General features: G+C 39.7%; 2 protein-coding genes across 4 annotated transcripts in view; one reads left to right on the forward strand and one right to left on the reverse strand.

Moving 5' to 3' along the window:
* LOC129746808 (probable G-protein coupled receptor No18) overlaps positions 1 to 21,375 on the forward strand; it is a 119,723-nt gene that overhangs the window by 78,681 nt on the left and 19,667 nt on the right. For all 3 annotated transcript variants that reach the window (XM_055740807.1, XM_055740728.1, XM_055740881.1), the window contains exons 3-4: positions 10,093 to 10,195; positions 10,437 to 10,562. In XM_055740807.1, coding sequence (XP_055596782.1) covers positions 10,093 to 10,195; positions 10,437 to 10,562 — 229 coding nt within the window. The remainder of the gene's footprint in view (positions 1 to 10,092; positions 10,196 to 10,436; positions 10,563 to 21,375) is intronic.
* On the reverse strand, positions 509 to 2,791 carry LOC129746974 (uncharacterized). Its single transcript, XM_055741006.1, has 6 exons — positions 2,267 to 2,791; positions 1,908 to 2,076; positions 1,368 to 1,797; positions 1,181 to 1,295; positions 687 to 1,124; positions 509 to 604 (listed from the first exon to the last, which is right to left on the reverse strand). The coding sequence occupies exons 2-6, from the start codon at positions 2,045 to 2,047 to the stop codon at positions 597 to 599; spliced, it is 1,131 nt and encodes a 376-aa protein (XP_055596981.1). The 5' UTR covers positions 2,048 to 2,076; positions 2,267 to 2,791; the 3' UTR covers positions 509 to 596.

The raw sequence follows: 21,375 nt of genomic DNA on the forward strand, positions 1-21,375 counted from the left end.
ACTCGAATGAAACTCCCTCCCTACAGGTTTGGCTATTTGTGGCATAGCACAAAGTTGAGATCCCTTAAGAGAACTTATCCCCCAAAATCTGGTACCGCAATAAAAATCGAAACCCCCAAATCTGAGTTTATATAACATTCACTCCGCCCAGATTTGGGCACGACTTATGTTTTTGCCCACCAAAAAAATCCCCCAAACATGAGTTTAAATGGAATTCACTCCTCTTAAATTTGGGAACTGATTTTGTTTTTTCCCACCAATAAAATCCCCCAAACCTGAGTTTAAATGAGTTTTATACAGCCCAAATTTAGGAATGGCTACTGATTTTCCCATCAAAAATCCTGAATTCAAATTGAACGGATTTTCTTTTCGGATAATAAAGGTTTTATTACGTTTATTACTCTTAAAGTAAAAGTTAAGATTTGAAATAAAAAAAATCATAATTATTCAATCAAAAACAGAGTACGTTAAGAATAAAATAATTACAAAAAAAAATTAACAACAAAGTTCGCATTGAATGAAATTAAAAAACTAGGTCAAATATATATAAATAATAACTTTTAAAACAGCATGATGAAGTTCCGTGATCCAGTCCTTTATAGACCTGTAAAGAAGATACATAAATATAAAAAATAAACTCAATAAAAATAAAATAAAATTAAAAATTATCTGAAATGAACACTTACCATCACCTCTTGCTAACCCTGCCTCATAAAACCGTTTGGTAATCTTCTGAACCGTTGAAGATTCCGGCAAACAATTGCCGAATACCCTGTTTTGTACCAATACGGTCAGGTTTCGGAGTAGGCTTGGCACTGGTATGCCAAGGACTGGAAACACCTTAAAAAACACCTCGAGCACTTTTAAGGAGTCTTCTCCGCACTCAATGTATTCCTGCGGGGCAAGGAAAATATAAAACCGACCCATATCCCCGTGCTGCCCGACACACAAAATATGGGGATCCTTTTGGCACATCATGTATCCTGCTAAATTGTTTTCCTCGACCCATCTGATGAGAGGGGCCGCTACAATGAAACGAGAGGGCAGATCCAAGTCCTCAGCAGGCCTCTTGCATCCTCTTGATTTCAATGTCCCCAACAGCATGGTACAGGCCCTAATGTACACTGGAAGATATTAAACGTTTTAACGAAATTACTTTCAAAAAATTTGCGAAGCTTACCACACTTGAACATCGGGTATTCCGTTTTGTCCAGAAGTAATGAATCCGCCAGGAACCTCTGCATTCCCATTTTTGGAATGCATGCAGGGTGCATGTGGTTGAAGGCTTGCAATATCTGAAAGCGTTAAAATAAGGGTTTTAAGTTTAATTCTAATTTATAAAAAAGGTACACGGTAGAACTACACACCATTGCTCCACTAAAACTTTTTAAATGAGGGAATTTTGAAATTACGTGGCGAAAATTCTTTTTTTCAATAACCATTTTGTGGAGCACCGGAAACGCATCCCTCATGTGGCGTGAAATTTCGGCCCAATTTTGAGCCGAGGCTTCCAGTGAGGCACATAGTTCTGCGGCCAATTGGGCCGAACTAGACACTTCCGGGATGCACTCAATATATCGATGAAATTTGCGGTTCGCAAATGGGACATCTTTTCGCATTGTGGTTATCCTTCGCTCGATATGTCCTTGGTTTAGAGACCTTCTGTCACTAATTTTGCGGTGCCAAAAAAAGGCCGATTCCGCAGGAGCATTCAACTCGACCCTCGTGACCTCTAGATGGGGAAATGCTCGAAGGAAGGCCTTAGCCAAATCAGCTTTCTCCATTGTAGACGGATAACTAAATTAATAGAAAATATACATTAGATAAATATTGTTACATTTTTAACTCCTAACATTTGTCGAATTTTTTTTAATTCTATATGTCAGTTGTATGAAAAATGTACTTACTATGAGTTTTTCATTTTGTCTCTGAAGAAATCGTTGCAAACGATGCGCACCATTTCCAACTGCGTGTTATGGTCCGGTATACCACCGTTCAAAATACTATAATATTTCTGTCGAAATTTCAAATTTTGCTCCAGAACCATATTTATTTGTTCCACCTGAACATCATTTTCTGAAAGACGAATATTGATTGAATTTATTATAATCTCTATAATTTTATTGAATTCATCTCAAACTTAAATTTGTGTAAGGAAAAATATTGAGTTCATATTCTGATTACTTCATAACAAGTGTGTAAATATTGTTTTGATAGTTAATTGGTATTCGCTGTTCATAAATAAATTGTTCGAGAACCCCAGCACCTTTATTTTGTTTAAAGAAGGATTTGGAGGCCCGGCTGAGTAAGTGTTTTTAAATATAATACGTAACAGGAAATTCATTTTACGTTTCTCTTCACAGATATCTATTTCACATTTCATCAGCACCTAAAAAAGAAAAGAAGCCTGTTTAATCATCCAAAATTGAGTCGATTCGATGGCACGGAACGATGATTTTTCTTATCGAATTATACAAAAGTCGACTGATTCGATCAAGCCGGAACAATGTATCCCAATATCAATTCATTGATACTGTTGTAGCGGAGTGATGCAGCACCTCGCCATGGACATAGTGCACTATTTTGGTATAAGATGATAATCGGAATTTATTCGTGGCTGCTGAACAAAGGACTGAAAGATTGCGAGCAAACATCGGTTCTGAACTATGACAATAATTGTGCTGGTCCCTAGCTAGACAACATAAGCACGTTAATCATTAAAACTCAGGCCGGATTAATTCAACGTTCTGGGGAAACTGAAAGTGTAATTCCATATTGCACAACGGTGTCGAGCTTTCCGAAAGCATACAGTCCCGTTTATTGACTGATTCACAGCAGAAGGTGGCACAAAAGAATACTTATAGTATAGGTACAGGTAGGTGATAAACAAAGATATTTTAGGAAAGTTCAGAAAAATGTTTACACTTGTGTGTAGGGCATTTAAAAATTGTATAAAAAGTTTTCTAGGAAAAATTGTTGGATAAAATGCTGTAGGTAAAGGAGATTTCTCATGATTAAAACAAAAAACCAATTTCTTTTCTTAATTTATTAAATGAATATCACTAAGCTAAATTGCAAGAATATCAACTGTTTTACTACGTTATTTTCAACTTATTATGATAACTCGAACTTGTATTATTATATTAACAAATTCTTTGTATTCCAAAAAGTAAACTTTAAAGAATGGTTCATTTTGCCGCATTTTAACGTTTCCACCCTGCACCACGTGGAGGCGAACCATATTACAGGGCACACACATTCCAACATTCATACGTACATGCATACAAACATACTCATACTCGCGCTCATGCAAACACATACATACTTAAATTAGGTTGAAGTTAATTGTACTGGAAGTTAATATTTTTATAATTTTTTAATAGTTTTTGTACCGAGTCGAGTGCATTTATCTCCTAAATGTGTTAGTAGGAAGGGGGCCGTAATCGTCGCGGCGACTCAACTGTTAATTTGCTCTAGTTTTTGGAAAGGAAAGGGGAATTCTAGGGATCACTAAAGAATTTAGTTTTTAGATAATGCACCATCATCTTCAATTTATCCATCAAAATACTTAAGACTAATATAATAAAATGGATCACTCTTATCATGACTTTTCCATAAACTATAAGTTTTACGCTTAAACACTTTATCTTCAGAAGTTCTTATTACATTTTTGGAAATTTTTGTTTTGAAAGAATGTTTAGTGTAATCGAATTCAATCATTTCAAGCTCTTGGAAAATATATATAAATCCCGAAACGTTTTCAATTATAGAAATTATAATTCCATAGCAATCAAAAGAACATTTTTTATATTTCGCAACCAATCCTGTAGCGAATGTAACGCTATTATATGTAAAACGATCAATAACATTGACAGTATCTGGCACGTCATCCAATAATGCAAAGTGGAGATTTTCAATAATTTTTCTTCGCTCTAATATCGAACTTTTTATGATAACTTTTTTGTTCAAATCGTATTCACGATTAATAATTGCGTTAGCTTGACGTAGGCTAAGACGTTTAGCTAAACTGAATGGCAAGTTTTTAAAATTATGAGACGTTTTAGCTATCCCCTTGGATTCCCTGAATTTTCCTTCGTATTGCATACAACTGTCATATGCAGAAGGACCCTTTTCAAGAATTTTTTCAATGTAATGAGATATATGATGTACTTTATTTATACGACTTAATTTTATGTTAGAGGAAAAGGCTTGGTGGAAAATATTTATTGCCAGTTGAAAGTCTTCAATCATAGCTGAATTAATTTTGTCCGAAAATGAATAGTACGTTATTTTTAATAAAGAACCAATCAAAGTGCAATGATTTTCATTCATCTGAAGGATCGATGAAAATAAAAATGGGAATACTCGAAGCAACATCCATGTTTGGGCAGCAGATTGATTTAATGGTGATGTTGATTTTAAATTTTGTTTCGAAAAGTTCGAAGATGGCTTATCCCGTTTTTCGATTTCGCCATACTCAAAATCATTTATCCTTGAATTTATGGTATCGACATTTAATAAATGATCCTGGACAGCGCATTCCAAAATGTTTTTTAAAACTAATTTTACTACACCTTCCAGCAAATCGTGCATCGGGTCAAACGTCAAATTTTTAGCAATATGGAAATATGAAAGTTCATTAAAAGCACAATCTCTAATTACACCACAACTTTTGGAAATCACTGTTCCATCGCTTAAAGCTTTCAGGTCTTCACTAAAACTTTCGACAGTACGCTTTTGAAAAACGCCGAAATTTCCTGCTTTTATATCGACACGTTTAATGTAACACGATCTGCAAAACAAATTCGCAGAAGGGCTGAGGAGTCCGAAGACTTCATGTAGGGCAAGAGTATCTCCTAGTATGTCAATTAAAACAGCCCTTAAAATAAATTTACCATTATTCGTTCCAACACATATTCCTCCTTCAGTTTCGAGGAGCTTCAACTCATCGATGAGAGGTTTCAAAATTCTTTTAAATCCGTATGTTTTAACAAATTTGCTGTTAAAAATTAATGTTAGGTAAACGCTAGCAAGTGAAGAATTAATAATAGGATCAAAATTTTGTATTTTAAATGATACGTTAGTAAGTTTTTGCTTTGCTTTGCGTGATCCTAGTGGATTAAGATATTCCACATCGTCAAAGTGTAAAGATAATCTTATGGTATATGGAAATTTTTTAAGAAATGGATGGTTTTTAAACTGTATACCATCTTTATACCCCCGCATGAACCCATCCACTCGAGTATTTTCATTCAGAACCATGGTTTGGGCATCAGAATTTTGAAAAACTAATCTTAATGTATCAATTATTGATATATATTGAGCAGTGTCAATAACTGTTTGGTTTTTTCGACCAAATTCATTAGATATTGAATGCTCGTGAAGTTGAGTGCCAGGTTGTGAAGATATTAATGACATATTTTCAATTTTTCGTTCCCCAAGAATTATTGGTTTTGGTTGAGGTATTAAATTTTTTGCTTTGTGTGCCAAGAACGATACATTTTCTTCGAAACTATTTACATCAGATAACAAATGTGAAAAATGGAGCTGATTTATAAAATTTGCTGTTGGAATATCATCGGAGGATATTTGTTTTAAGTTTAAATAGGATTTGAATAGTTCGATAGTATACCTTTGAGTATATTCCATCATCTTTGAAACACCGTTAATAAAAAGTTGAATAGTTTTTTCAGGAAGCTTTACATTGGTGCGTAAATCGGTTACAAAAAAGGAAAATTCATCTTTTATTTTATTTACAGTAATAGGTTCCATGTAAAACAATGGATTTTGAATTCTTCTCGGCAAAGATTCTTCCTCCATCAGAACATCTGTTCCTTCTGAAACAATTTGCGAGGAAGACGAAGAAATATTCAAATTAATGGAAAAAATATCAGAATGTTTACTATTTAAATGTCGTTTTAAATTATCAAATCGGTGAAATAATAATCTGTTATGTGTACATAACGTACATTCAAAAGGATTAGCTGGCGCATATAATTTTAATTTATGTACAGAAATGAAATGATTCTTAATCGAATCAATATTTTTAAAATATGTGTCGCAATCTGGAATGCAACACCGGTATCCTTTGAGATAGAAAGAAAGAAAAGTTGAAAAAAAAAATGTTATAGAGAATACTGAAACCAATTTTGAAAATACAAAGTTCCAAGCCTGTGCCAAGTTGTGGAGTATCATCTTCATAGAGATATGCAATGAATTTCAAAATCAATAAAATTTAATAGATATAAAGGTTGTACCTCTGTACGCGGTTATCACATCAGCGGTATAGTGTTTAGCGGTATGCTATTTTGGCGGTTTACCATTTCGCAAAAGGATCTAAAACGCGGGATGACTATTGGCGGTTTGGTCGATTTGGCAGTTTACCATTTGGCAAATGGTCTTGTTTGGCGGTGTTATTTTTTGCGGTATGAGTCAGAAATATACTGAGAAAATGTTGTACCCAAATCTTTTTTCTGGTTTCGAAACGTAAAGCGTAGGACCATACATCATTCTAGTTCGAGCACGCAGCTTGAGGAAGCGGCCTCTTAGCTCTAATCTATGTTTCTAAGACGGTCCCTTTTTTCTAGGTTTACTGAAAGACCTTTATAGGAAGGCCCTGTGTTTTTAGGTTTACCCAAAGCTAGGGACCCCTAGCCCGGTCCGCAACGCGAAGCGTAAGAACCATATATCATGCTAGTTCGAACGCGTAGCGTGAGGAGGCGGCCTTTTAATTCTGATGTATGTTTCTGAGACGGCCCCGTTTTTCTAGCTCTACTCAAAGATCTAGGAGACGGCCCCGTGTTTCTAAGATTACCAAAAGCTAGGAACGATCCTCGTAATTATGATCCTAGGCCGGACTTTTGAACATTTGAAACAGACCGCGAAGTGACTCAGTTGCCAAATATCCATACCGCCAAATAGCCTTATTCACAACTTGGGAGACCGCGTAATGTTACAAACCGCCAAAAGGGGCATATGCCTATTAGAAACCGCCAAGTGTTACAAATCGCTAAATGGTCAACCGCCAAACGGGTTCATACGCGAAATATCATACCGCCAAAACGAATACCGCGAAATGGTTTACCGGGAGCTGTGATACAATCGATATAACAATTCAAATTGTATTTGTTTACCCTGTATTTCAACTTTTATAAAGAACTCAAATCATTATTTAAAAAAATCTGCAATTTAGAGCTATCAAGTTTTCATCTTTGTTTTTTAACCTACATAGCAAATTTTAATATTGTTTTAGTCCTTGGATTCAGACACTGATATCTCATTTGGCACAGGCCTGCCTGATTAAGATATTTGTGATATTGATGCACAACTTACCAACTGTTACTTCATCCCTTACTTGTGTCGGAAGTCCTCTGGCACATCCGGCGATGAATCCGTCGTCGTAGGAAACTGCATTGGTAGCCATCGGGTAACTTGATGCTTCGGACATGACGAACAATTCCTTTTTAGGTTTATTGCGAAGTGTTTGAAAACAATTAGAACCGTTTCAACAAGGAATTTCAAAACCAAAAATCAGCGAAAGTGTCACCAACTAAAAAGCAGGAATACTAATTTTCACCCAACAAAACAGTTCTCCGCTAACAACTTCGTTTGGGGGGTAAATCTGACACAATGGTGGTAATAGAATCCGATTTGCAACAACAAAAATCCCCCAAAAAAACAGTTCTCTGCTTGAAGAGCAGGTTTGGCGTATTGACAAGCCGTGATTCTTTCATAAACTTGAGTTGTCAATATGAAACTTCGGTTTGGGGGGTGGAAGTTCTCAAGTTTGGGTATTTTTGATTTTCAGTGTATATACTCGCTAACTTTCAGCTACTCAGTTCAGAGTGACGGTTACTCAGTTGTCGCCAAAACCGCACTTACTCAGTTCTGACTAAACGGCCTTTACTCAGAACTGACTATCTGCCCTTTTCGCGACTTTTGAGTCAGGGTTACTCAGAATGCGTGAACGATTTCGGAACGGTTTTTGACCGGATTTTTTATACTGAAAAGGTAAAAACCTGTACAATTGTTGGAAAGAATGGTGGATTTGTTGATGCAATGGAAAACAAGTCAAAATATTTAATGTGAAAAATCTTTATTCGAAAAAAATCCGTTTTGTTGATCCATTTAATCACATCATATACACTGACGCTTCTATCGCAGACGATACAAGCGGAATAGTGGTATATCACGAAAAATCAAATTTTCGTTTAAGCCTGAAACTGGAGAACCCTGTTTGTAGTATGTCAGCGGAATTAGAAGCTATTTCAGTAGCCTTACAATATATTAAAGGGTGATACGGTCAAAATTTGGTCAAGGGAAAACGCGTGTTAATCGGTGAAATCGTTTATTTAAAAAATCATATTAAATTTCTTTTTCAAGTTTAATTAGTCGAAAATTCAGGAAAAATATTCAGTTAGGCTTCCGCTTTTCCAAATCCGAATTGCCAGGCCTTACGCTTAACTCCTGCCATCAGATTTTGTACCGCCACCTTGTCCACCTTCTTCGCCGCAGAAAGCCAGATTGCCTTGAACTGCTGCTCGTCCTTAGCAGTTTTTTTGGTCTTCTTTAGCTTCCGCTTGACAATAGCCCAGTATTTCTCAATTGGGCGGAGCTCTGGCGTGTTGGAAGGGTTCATGTCCTTGGGAACCACCTGCACGTTTTTGGCGGCGTACCACTCCATGGCCTTTTTACCGTAATGGCAAGATGCCAAATCCGGCCAAAACCGTACGGAACAACCGTGTTTCTTCAGGAAAGGTAGCAGACGTTTATTCAAACACTCTTTCACGTAAATTTCTTGGTTGACAGTCCCGGAAGCTATGAAAATGATGCTTTTCAAGCCACAGGTACAGATGGCTTGCCAAACCAGATATTTCTTCGCGAACTTTGACAGTTTCATGTGCTTGAAAATATCTGCTACCTTTCCCCTTTCTGTTGCCCTATAAAACTCCTGTCCCGGAAGCTGCTTGTAGTCGGCTTTGACGTAGGTTTCGTCGTCCATTACCACGCAGTCAAACTTCATCAGCATCGCCGTGTACAGCCTCCGGGATCGCGCTTTGGCCGTCGTATTTTGTTTATCATCGCGATTTGGAGTCACTACCTTCTTGTAAGTCGATAGTCCGGCTCGTTTTTTGGCTGGATGCACGGTTGTAGACGATACACCCAGCTCATCCCCCCCGATCCAGACTTCCTGGCTGTCGACAAACGTTCCCCAAACACTTAAATTACATTTGTAACGGTTGATTTGGCAACTTTTAGCGATTTTGCCAGCTTTGCGTGCGAGTAGCTCGGATTTTCGCGATGCGCGAGCAAAATTTTGATACGCTGCTCTTCTTCCTTGGACGGCATTTTGACAACTGAAGAGTGAATTCCAAAATCAAAACAGGAGTAACATTCTACACACACGCACACACCTTCAAAACGAGGGGTGTTCAGGTTTTTTTTAATGCATAATTGAAAAAAATACGTCAAGCTGATATTGACCAAATTTTGACCGTATCACCCTTTATTATTATCATCAGGGCCGTAAGAAGAACCGCCTTATGAGGGTTTTACCAAGACATTTTTGCTCAAACTATTCATGAATGTTGGTTTCAGTTCTCGAGTTAGGTAAACATGTTAGCCTGTAAAAGAGTCCTCTTCTCCTTTAGGGTTCTCTGGGAGGGTTGTACAGTTGAATAAAACTTTCTCGAATTTAATGCATTAATGTGGAACCGAATATTTTCTAATACAGTCGAACCTGGACAAGCGAGATCTGGTTAAGCGAGAAACCTCTTTGAGTTTGAGAAATCGCCAGGTCCCATTTTGGGAAGAATGACCATAGTAGGACCTCCCGGAATAAAAATTAAAAAAAAAGCTAGGTCACATGTTTTTTAAGGGCCCAACACTTCTATAAGTGAGAGTGTTAAGTTTCGCTCATTCATGTTTGACTGTACGTACACTGTGAAGGATTGAAAGAATGAAATCTGTGAAAGGTACCCAACAGCTCCAGAAGCTGAATGAATGCCGCGTAATGACGGTGAAAGTTGATTCTGATTTGGTTTTGTTTCGTCTTTTCTTCTTCTGCTTCTTCAATGAAAACAAAATCCCCAGACAAGTGGCAGCTCGGCTCGATACTTTGCGATATTTGGATATCTCTAGACGTTCTGCTTTGCACCGCTTCAATTCTGAGCCTTTGCGCCATCAGTGTGGACAGGTAAGTTGTGTATTTTTAAAACTAGGGGCACTGTTGGGAAACGAAAAAAAAAATTCAAACTTCACCTCTGCTAACAAAAATGGCCAGAAATCAATTTCGCAAAAAACGTGCCTGCAGATAGTTGCCGTGAAATTTTTGATTTGGGACCTTGGTGGGCGGGAGGGAAAAAATTGTCAGAAATTATTCACCCGTTCGTGATGCTCAACCTTTCTGGGTTTTTTTTCTTTCTTCTCTTCCCTAGGTATCTGGCCGTGACACAACCGTTGACATATTCCAAACGCAGACGCTCCAAGAGGCTGGCCCTGCTGATGATTTTCATCGTTTGGCTGGTAGCATTGGCAATCACCTGTCCTCCCTTTTTGGGCTGGTAAGTATGATATTTCAAAGGAATCCGAGAGCAGTCAGGAACATAAGCTCATTTGTGTTTCATGGGCAGGGTTTTTTATTTTATTTTTTCTGTACTTTATTCGGAATGTTTAAAAAATAATCAGAACCAATGCTTGAATTGCATCCTCATTAAAAGGTCGGATTGTAAAAAATAAATTCAGAAAAAAAATTATGAAGAGAACAGGTTTTTGGTTAAGTTGTACCGAAATTTCGGAATAAAATAAACGTCGTCTATAAAAATAAATTGGACTGATTTGCCTTAAATAAAACACTTCATTGGAATATGAAAGGTTTTTTCTTCCATACTCATCAGTTGCCAAAAACAAATTTTGAATAATGAAATTCACTTTGGACTGAAGCTTTTTATTTCACACTTATTTTTCACAACGCATTACACAGAGAGCATAAGACTGGAGCAAATTAAGAGTTGGAATTTCACAAGAGAGGAAATATTTCGTCAAAGTGAGCATCATATTTCGCCTCCACATTAAGTTATGGTTCATAACATTTGTCTTTCTTTACAAGTTCAAAACTCAGGGGCTAAAAACATTTTAAGGATTGCATCCTAAGGCATGGTGAGCCACCGCGTCTCCCGATTTTGCTACTCTGAGTCTATGGGTGCAATTGGACGACTCATGATACTATGTACCCCTACGCCATAAAGTCAACCTGGGCCCTCAGTTCATAATTCCCATCTGGACCTGTAAATATGCTATACCAGTAATGGAAGACTATACTCACGTTAAATGCTTCCCGGCAACACTCGTATTAGAATCCTCTCCAGCATATAACCCCGCATCTAGCTACGATTCAATACTAAGTGCCTCTCCTCCATCGACTTGACCTCCGGCCTTCACTCGAAACTCGCTCTTCTTCCTCAACTACCGTGTGCACCGCCTCTATTCGAGTCTACTATTCGAGATGAGACCTCTCTGTCCAGTTCGGAGGAAATTTCTTCTTACACACGCTCCGTTCGATACCGCAATTCTCTTCAAACTTGTCTTTTCGCGTGCTAAACTCTACACGCTCCTCAAACGATTTGAGGTCTTGGCTCTGGTTGTGTTGACTCGAAGCCCTCTCCTTTGCCCGTCCGTGTGCTGAATCGAGAGCTTATCCTAGACTTGCGCCTGCCACAGCACACTTCCTGGACTCTAAGGAACTGCTCGAATGATTTCCAGCGAAGACGTCATCCTACACCGACTTGAGTGACTCACCCGTCGACTACGTGTAATAACTGTACCCGAGAGTACCCTACGGCGTAAATACTCTTCCTCCTACGAGTTCGGCTGTGGAAAAAGTCAAGTCTTATCCCCGCAGCCTCTGTCGCAAGGGTCGAGTTCTATTCAGAAACTCCGCGACGGTGGAGGATTTTACACTAAGGACACGACGGACCTAACACCTCTCCATACTTCCAATTTACCCAGTCTGAAAGTCGTGGGATTAGCCTATACGTCCATCTTGCGTTATTCGATGCATCCCATTGCTCCTGCCACTTGAGCATTGACGCTGCTCGTTGAATTTTACGTACTCCTCTAACAACTCTTGCTTTGTAGCACTCCATATCCTTCGCCAGAGTTATGTCGATGGGAATCATGCCCGCGAAGACAAAAGCTTCATCTGCTGATATGGTCCTGTATGCACAGGAAACTCGCATGGCTATCAGCCGACGTGTGCTCCGTAATTTGGATCTGTTGCGCTCTACCTCTATTGCGGAGCTCCAGGCCGTTCCTCCGTATTGTAGTTCCGACAGTGCTACGCTCGCAAGGAGACGTCTCTTGCTACTCTTTGGACCATGGCAGTTTGGCATAATCCAGGCCAATGAATCTATGACTTTCGATGCACTTTCACAAAAGTATTTGACATGCGCACCAAAACTTAAGCGATTGTCGACCATTACTCCAAGGTATTTCAGCTGCTGTTTCGAAGATGTCGTGTGCCCTCCAACAGTTATCTTCATGTGCGGCACAACTCTTTTGTTAGTCACGAGCAGAACTTCGGTTTTATGGTGAGCTATCTGAAATTTAACTCTCTCCATCCAGATGCCAACCCTTCTACGGACACCGTTGCAAGGTCTTCTACCTCCTCGATTGTTTCGCCGGTGATCATGAGTACGATATCGTCAGCAAATCCCTCAAACTGAACTGCTGGTAGTTTCAACGTTAACACGTCATTATACATGGCATTCCAACGCACAGGTCCGAGTATGGAACCCTGTGGAACACCCGCTGTTAGGGCAGTAACCCAGTTTCGGTTTCGTACGTTAGGACTCGATTTTCGAAGAAGCTTCCTATTATCCTGCAGAGGGTATTGGGAACACGTATCCTGTGAAGCGCTTTGGCAATAGCTTCCCAGATGGCATTGTTGAAGGCATTCTTAACGTCGATTGTCACAATGGCGCAGTGATGAACACCTGTCTGCTTCCTGTTATAAGCACGCTTCGCGTACTCTGTCACCATTTGGATGGCGTCCACCGTAGATCACCCTTTCCGAAAACCGAACTGTCTGTCCGACAGTCCACTTTCGCCTTACGTGTTGATAATAGGTGTGTTAAATATTATCCTCTTCAGTAGGTTACCAAGTATGTCCAGCAGACAAATAGGTCTGTATGATGATGGATGCCTTGGGGGGTTTCCCAGGTTTCAATAGTAGCACCAACTTCGCCGTTTTCCACGAATTGGGAAACGATCCCTCGTCGAGAAACTTTTGTAGCACCACTCTGAAAGTATCCGGAATGGTCTGTACCGCCACCTTCAGCACTGCATTTGGGATTCCGTCCGGACCAGGGGCCTTATTCACCGCAACAACCAAAATTTAAACGCTGAAAACATTGTGAGTGAAATGGCTAGCGACGAACAGTCGTGGCGTTGTATAGTCGACGAAATCTCGCAAATCATGCGCGATCGGATAAGAATCAGGAAAGAGGTCCCGAAGATAATGTCACACAGGTGGCTCGTCCGACGTCGACAAGACTCCACTATTCCCAAAAGGTTTCCACGGCGGTGAAGATATTCTATGCAACGTACTCAGCGTATCTATTCGCTCGGCGTTCGCAGAAGCAAAGTCTTAACTTTGTATGCTTCACTGGTAGGTTTGGACCAACCCAACTCAGATGAGTCCCGGCGGTGAATTCATTCTACATCGGCGCGGACTGGTGCTGGTTCCAACTTCTCTGCAGGGCAGTCATGATCCGGGTGAACCCATCGCTGACCACGCGCCAAGTATTGACATCCTCGTACTGCCTCCATACGATGATGTCGACTATCGTGTAGGGTCCATAGGCGACAAGCATGTTCATGCGTACCCCTTTGAACTGCGTCATGCAGAAGTCCATCTTACCATGTTTTCGATCCATCCAAAATCCGACGTTTCAAGACTGATATGGGCACGGTCCCCTGCCACTGCGTCAGCTGCTAACGAAGATACGGACTGGTACCCACAGATCATGCGCAGATTCATCAAACGCTGCACGCTACACAGCTTCTGCTGTCACTCCGTATCACAGAATGGACGATGTCACACTCGCCAGGACCCTCCTTCGGCTGCAACGGATCGCTGTGGTGTTCGACTCAGTCACTCGTCACACAAATACTCCGAGTGTGCTGCAGGTCTACCTGGAGCAATATCCACGCATCTTGCCAGGAGAAGACAACTCGTCTAATCAGCGTCATGTTCAGGTTACTCTTCGTATTTACGAGGGTTGGGTCTTCTCGACCGCAGTTGCTTGTGGAGTTTGTGGTAAGCACGCCTAAGTTGCTTATTCGCCGCTGGTTCTTACGATCGGTTTTATCATTTGCGGTTACCAGTGAGTCGTGATAGACAAAGTCTAGTCTTCGACTAGTTATCTCCAGATCACCTCCGTTGATCGGACCTAACGCATACCAGCATACTCCGAATTGAATTTATTAATTAATTATCAACCTTATTCATCATGCTTCGCGTTTCATTTTGTGGAAGATCTTCTCCACCGCAGCAGCTAATCTGCCGATTATGCCGGTCGTCCAACACTCGTCGGATAACATCTTCTAGCGCAACGGTGAAAATCATGTAGGAAATATCATCGCATCGGAGCCCTGATCATAGTTCGGTCAGCCTCCCGGTGTTCATGGTATTTTTCGAAGGTTTGACATAGTGTGGAGAACTTTCCGTCGTCCGTCGTCCGTCGTCCATCGTCTCGCGAATCTGTTTGCTTGTGGCGTTTGTCGGCGGAGTGGAATTCAATGAGGGGCGGTCTACGACGGACAAGATCTTCACACTATGGCAAATCCTTCAAAAATGCCGTGAACACGTAGTCCCTACGCACCATCTATTCATCGACCTCAAACCGCATATGACACGATCAACCGTGACGAGTTATGGTAAATCATGGACGAGAACGGCTTCTCCGTGAAGCTGACCAGATTCAACAACACAACGATGGATGGAACGCCGTGCTGTGTGCGAAATTTGTGTGGCGAAATGAAAGGCACGGTTTTCAACAGATCCAGTCAACTTATCTGCTTTGCCGATGATATTGATAAAGTCGGCAGATCATCTGCGGCGGTGGAGGAGATCTACCGCAAACTGAAACGCGAAGCAGGAAGGATTGGGTCTAAGATTAATACGTCCAAGACGAATTATATGCTGGTCTGCAGATCCGAGGCCGACCGAGCCCGCTTGTCCAATAATAACAAGGTCACGATCGACGGCGACGAGCTGGAGATAGTCGTCGACTTTGTCTATCTCGGCTCACTAGTGACCGCAGACATTGACCAGCTAAGAGTTCCTGCGACGAATGATCAGCTGAAGTCGTGCGTACTACGAACTCCACAAGCAACAGCGTTCGAGAAGACGTAACCCTCGCACAAAGTGTTACCTGTACATAACGCTTATTATACCGGTTGTCCTCTACGGGCACGAGACGTGGATATTACAATGGGAGTATTCGAGCAGCGAGTGTTAAGAACCATTTTTGGCGGCGTGCAGGAGAGCGGAGTGTGAAGGCGAATGATGAAGCACGAGCTCGAGAGACTCTATGGCAAACCTAGTATCCAGAAGGTGGTGAAGGCTAGACGGATACCCTAGGCAGGATATGTAGCAAGAATGCCGGACGACTGTCCTGCAAAACAGGTGTTCGCAACGAATCCGGTAGGAATGACACGAGCAGCGGCAGAACGGGTGAGGTGGTTAAACCAAGTGGAACGTGAGTATATGGGATGCCCGAGAAGTTGGAGAATTGTTACCATGGACCGAGTGAATTGGAGGAATATTTTTCATCAGTTTATGTCGTGAGACGGAACACCATGTAAATAAAAAAATAAATAATTTCCGATGGCGCTCTTGATGGCTGTCTTAATGGTATCCGAAGAGTTTCGAGATTTACGAAAGATTGCGCGTAGACTGCAGAGACCTCAAGATGCTTGGGCGAATAGGCGAGTTCCCTCTTGGCTGAACAGAGTGTTTAAATCTCCGATAACGATTTGGACATCTTGTTCTGGGTTTCAGTCGCATTCACGTTCCAACATGACGATAAATTCGTCTTTTTTGTTACTGGTATTTTTGAGCGCTTATTACAGTGATTAATTTAACCAAAAATAAGGGTTTGTTATGACCACATCCTTAGGCTTAAAGGACCAAATTTTGCTGAGCCAGTAGGCTCGAACAACCTCCGGCTCATGATTTAACGTATTCATAGTAAAAACTGAAATCTTGTCTCCGAGGGAAAGCGGTAGCATGAGCTTCACTTATTGATGTGGGAGAATGGTCTCTTAACTTTTTTCGCTCTTGATCTGCGAGAGCGACTATGCTCTTCCGTTTGAGCAAGAGCTTTGCAATCCCTGCTTTACGGTGCTTGTGCTCATAACAAACAGTTCAGAAAGCTAAAACGTTACCGATTGATCTAGGGCCCATGTTTCAAATTTTGTAAAATTAAAAATTTAACACTAAATACTTTGTCCGTGATAATGTGAACAATATCGAAATAATTGAATTTTTATGGAGTTGAAACACATCTTCCATCAGTTTTCACCTTTCATCTCGATTCCAACTTGATTATTTCCAACCTGCTTCCCTTATCTTGATTTTGAAATATCCAAGTGTACGGATGCTATTTACATAAGCTTAGCACAGTTCACATTCGGCGGGACCATATCAAACCGTCCCATCAGAAAGCTTCGCCAAACTTTCGACTCAGTCTCGTTCATTCTTTATTTGCTGCTGACATGTACAAGCGTACAATATTCGGGCCCCATTCCATAATTGAATCATACGCAGAAGAAAGAAATTTAATTTTCCTCGGCAACCATTTTGAGGCAATTTGCCAATCTTGCACGGATTCAGTGAAGCCTTTTTGAATTCAAAATTTCTCGCTTATCGAAGTCGGGTCCGTCATGATGATAGCATATGAAGTTGGGTACGGGAATTGATATACTATACTTTTGGAAATGAAGTATTCTCACATTTTTTTTTTTAATTTAAACTGAAGCAGGTTTACACATTCTGTAAACTTTAGGCGGAGTTACATTTTATAGAGGTTTTGTGTTTCGCTTCTCTAACATGCTATTAAATTTCCAGTGACTGGATAAGGTACCTTGATATTTTTTCAAAATAAAACAGTAAAAACCGAACGCTTCCGTTTATTTTTTTTGCTACCTATGAACGTTCACGTTCATGTTCCGAGAAAAACCATTAACGTAAACTTTTATTTTATATAATCAAAACCGTCAACAAGATCAGATGATGGGTATCCACAGCTTTTTTAATACTTCATTACTGTTTAAAAATAGCGCGAAAGTTGAATCCTGTATATTTCTATTCCAGCTGAATAGTTTTTTTTTTCAACAAATTTGCATATTTTAATGTCAGCTCATTAAAGTTAAACTTCCAATTCTATTTTTCTACATGGTTCATTTTAAGCATCAATTTAAAAAAGAACACCTACTAATTCCTTAGAGGGTAAACTCAGTTCAAAGGAAACCAATCCAGGAGCCATCACGAAAACGAAAATTCTCATGAACAAATTGACATCATTCTTTCAGACAAAAAAAAATCCTGTCAGGATATGTACTTTTATCCGATCACAACTCACAAATGCATCCGGAAATTCATCAGAAATCGTTTCCATTGATTATTTTCGATTGATGGATTGATTCATTCGTTCGCTCGCTCTGGTGTCCGGAGAAAGGGGTTTGTTATGCACCGATGAAATACCGGTTGCTCCAGAGACTGATTAATTAAGATGGACATTGTTCATATTATTTCGCTGGCAAAATACCACCTTTAAACGTTTTAGAGGGGTAATGTTTCCAGAGAATAACTGAAAATGCAAAACTACGAGGCATGGGTTGTTTGCGAATAGGACAGCAGTGAAAAGCTGTGTTGGTCTGATGAAACGTTTTATTCCCGTGAGAGTTGCATCGTGAATGTGCAATAATATGAAAGGGTAGTTAAATGCTCAATTGTGCTCAATAGAATATCCAATTCAAAATAAAAAATTTAACCACTTAAAAGGTACGGACCTTAAATTCAAATTCTTAACACATCCTGAACTATTAAAGGCTGATACGGTCAAAATTTGGTCAAGGGAAAACGCATGTAAATCGGTGAAATCGTTTATTTAAAAATCAAATTAAATTTCTTTTTCAAGTTTAGTATAAGTATAAAATTCAGGAAAAATATTCAGTTAGGCTTCCGCTTTTCCAAATCCGAATTGCCAGGCCTTACGCTTGACCCCTGCCATCAGATTTTGTACAGTCACCTTGTCCACATTTTTCGCCGCAGAAAGCCAGTTTGCCTTGAACTGCTGCTCGTCCTTAGCAGTTTTTTTGGTCTTTTTTAGCTTCCGCTTGACAATAACCCAGTATTTCTCAATTGGGCGGAGCTCTGGCGTGTTGGAAGGGTTCTTGTCCTTGTGAACCACCTGCACGTTGTTGGCGGCGTACCACTCCATGGCCTTTTTACCGTAATGGCAAGATGTCAAATCCGGCCAAAACAGTACGGAACAACCGTGTTTCTTTAGGAAAGGCAGCAGACGTTTATTCAAACACTCTTTCACGTAAATTTCTTGGTTGACAGTCCCGGAAGCTATTAAAATGCTGCTTTTCAAGGTACAGATGGCTTGCCAAACCAGATATTTTTTCGTGAACTTTCACAGTATCATGTGCTTGAAAATATCTGCTACCTTTCCCCTTCCTTTTGCCGTATAAAACTCCTGTCTGGAAGCTGCTTGAAATCGGCTTTTACGTAGGTTTCGTCGTCCATTACCACGCAGTCAAACTTCGTCAGCATCGTCGTGTACAGCATCCCGGATCGCGCTTTGGCCGTCGTATTTTGTTTATCATCGCGATTTGGAGTCACTACCTTCTTGTAAGTTGATAGTCCGGCTCGTTTTTTGGCTCGATACACGGTTGTAGACGATACACCCAGCTTATTTGCGGCATCTCGGAGAGAGAGGTTAGGGTTTCGCTTGAAACTACCGGCAACTCTCTTTGTCGTCTCAGCGGCTTCCGGTTTTCGATTTCCTCCCGATCCAGACTTCCTGGCTGTCGACAAACGTTCCCTTAACACTTTTATTACATTTGTAACGGTTGATTTCACAACTTTTAGCGATTTTGCCAGCTTTGCGTGCGAGTAGCTCGGATTTTCGCGATGCGCGAGCAAAATTTTGATACGCTGCTCTTCTTCCTTGGACGGCATTTTGACAACTGAAGAGTGAATTTCAAAATCAATATAGCAGCAACATTCTACACACACACACACACCTTCAAAATGAGGGTTGTTCAGGTTTGTTAAATGCAAAATTGAAAGAAATACGTCAAGTTGATATTGACCACATTTTGACCGTATCACCCTTTATCCAGATATTCATTAACCCTCATCCGCATCAGAATTCATTACCCTAATCAGCACCAGGAGTGTCAATTTGATACTACAAGCTAAAATCGTTATAACTTTTGGCGTGTTCAACCGATCTAAACAAAACTTATACCAAAAGAAGCCATGTTATGTCAGAAAAATATGTTTAGAACATTAGATATACAGTACCGTTCATAATTGTATAGAAATTGGAAGCACGCGCACTGTCACTTCGACTTTAAACTTCCATAACTTTTGACTCTGATGAAATTTTCTGAGTTATATACTGTTATACCACCAAATTTGAGCTTTCTGGAGTTTGTGTGGCCTGAGATACAGTAATTCTACGAAAATCGGACTTTTTGGACTTTTCCCATTTAAACTGTAATATCTCAGAAACTACGCTACATTTTTTGTTGAAATTTTGCAGAGTGATTGTTGAAATGTAAAACTATCATGTCTGACGTTACACGAGGTACAATTTTTCAGGCATGAACCTAAAAAGGCGATTTCTATAGAATTATGGACGATTGTTTTCATAGGAAACTCCTATTTTATGTTTAACAACCAGTAATTCTATTTCAACCAAAAAATCAAAACAATATTGCGAGATTCTGATTTCAAAACACAAATAGTTATTTAATTTCATTTTTTCATTTCATCATTGCTTTTGCCAGACATTTTTGACTGATTTGTGGATGGAAACGATTATGTTCTCATGAATCGTCCAAAATTCTATAGAAATCGCATTTTTATGTTCATGCCTTAAAAATTGTACCTCCCGCAACTTTTGATCCCATCAATAAAACTTTCCGAAAACTTCAGACATGCTTACTTTATATTTCAACAATCACTCTGCAAAATTTTAACAAAAAAAGTAGTTTAGTTCCTGAGATATTGCAGTTTGAATGAGAAAAGTCCAAAAAGTTCGATTTTCGTAGAATTACTTTATCTCAGGCCACACAAACTCCAGAAAGCTCAAATTTTGTGATATAACAGTGTGATAGTTGATCTATCTAGCTCAGAAAATTTTATCAAAAAATATTATCAGAGTCAAAAGTTATGGAAGTTCAAAGTCGAAGTGGCAGTGCGCGTGCTTCCAATTTCTATACAATTATGAATGGTACTGCACCTTAAGCTACTAGTTTTCTCGTTATTCAGCATGAAAGAAAAAATCCGAAAAAACATGCTTAAGGAAAGCTGCTGTTGTTCATATATTACACGTCCAAAAAATATTTGTCTTATGCATATGAAAGCTGAAGTTAATGTCTACATCATGGAGCCAAGAAATATTTTTTCAAATTTTTTAATGAAAGGGTCAAAAAAATTCAAAACAGTGGTTTGAAAAACCTACTTTTCATTCGATTGCTAGTAGAAACTGTTTGAGCGGTGGTAGAGCTTTAAAAAAATATGACTACAAAATTTGTTCTAATTTTTTTTTTTTTTTTTTTATGGCGTTTAAATAGCTCGGGGAGCTGACGCTGGAAATGAAAATTAGAATAGTTTGGAGAAGAAAATTTAAAGTTTAGAGAAGGCAGCGTAGAATAGTAAGCGATCTTGAGACGTTGGTTAAACCATCAAGCACTTCATTATATCCATGGAATATGGATAAAATGCAGTTCAAGATAATAAACCAACCCCTCCCGATACCAGTTGGAGGAAGGACATGGGCGGGTTCGAGACTGGCCTCTACATACTCCCCACGCATCTAACTACATTTGATTTTTGTGTTATTAAAGGAATCATTTTAACTTATCTTATATGTTTTTCCTTCCTTCGTCGTCGTCTGTTGAACGTCTGCTTCGTGTCTCCGCCCCAATTCCACTTGTATGTGTGATGGGTTTCGTGATAGTTGTCTCGGGGTCAAGTCATCATATGACTCCGAATCGTATGCGCAGGGGTATATGAAAATAAAGGAAAGAGAAAAGGAGAGGAAAGAGAAATATAAAGGAAGGAATTAGTTC

The sequence above is a fragment of the Uranotaenia lowii genome, chromosome 1 (genome assembly GCF_029784155.1).
Source record: "Uranotaenia lowii strain MFRU-FL chromosome 1, ASM2978415v1, whole genome shotgun sequence".
Classification (NCBI taxonomy): domain Eukaryota; kingdom Metazoa; phylum Arthropoda; class Insecta; order Diptera; family Culicidae; genus Uranotaenia; species Uranotaenia lowii.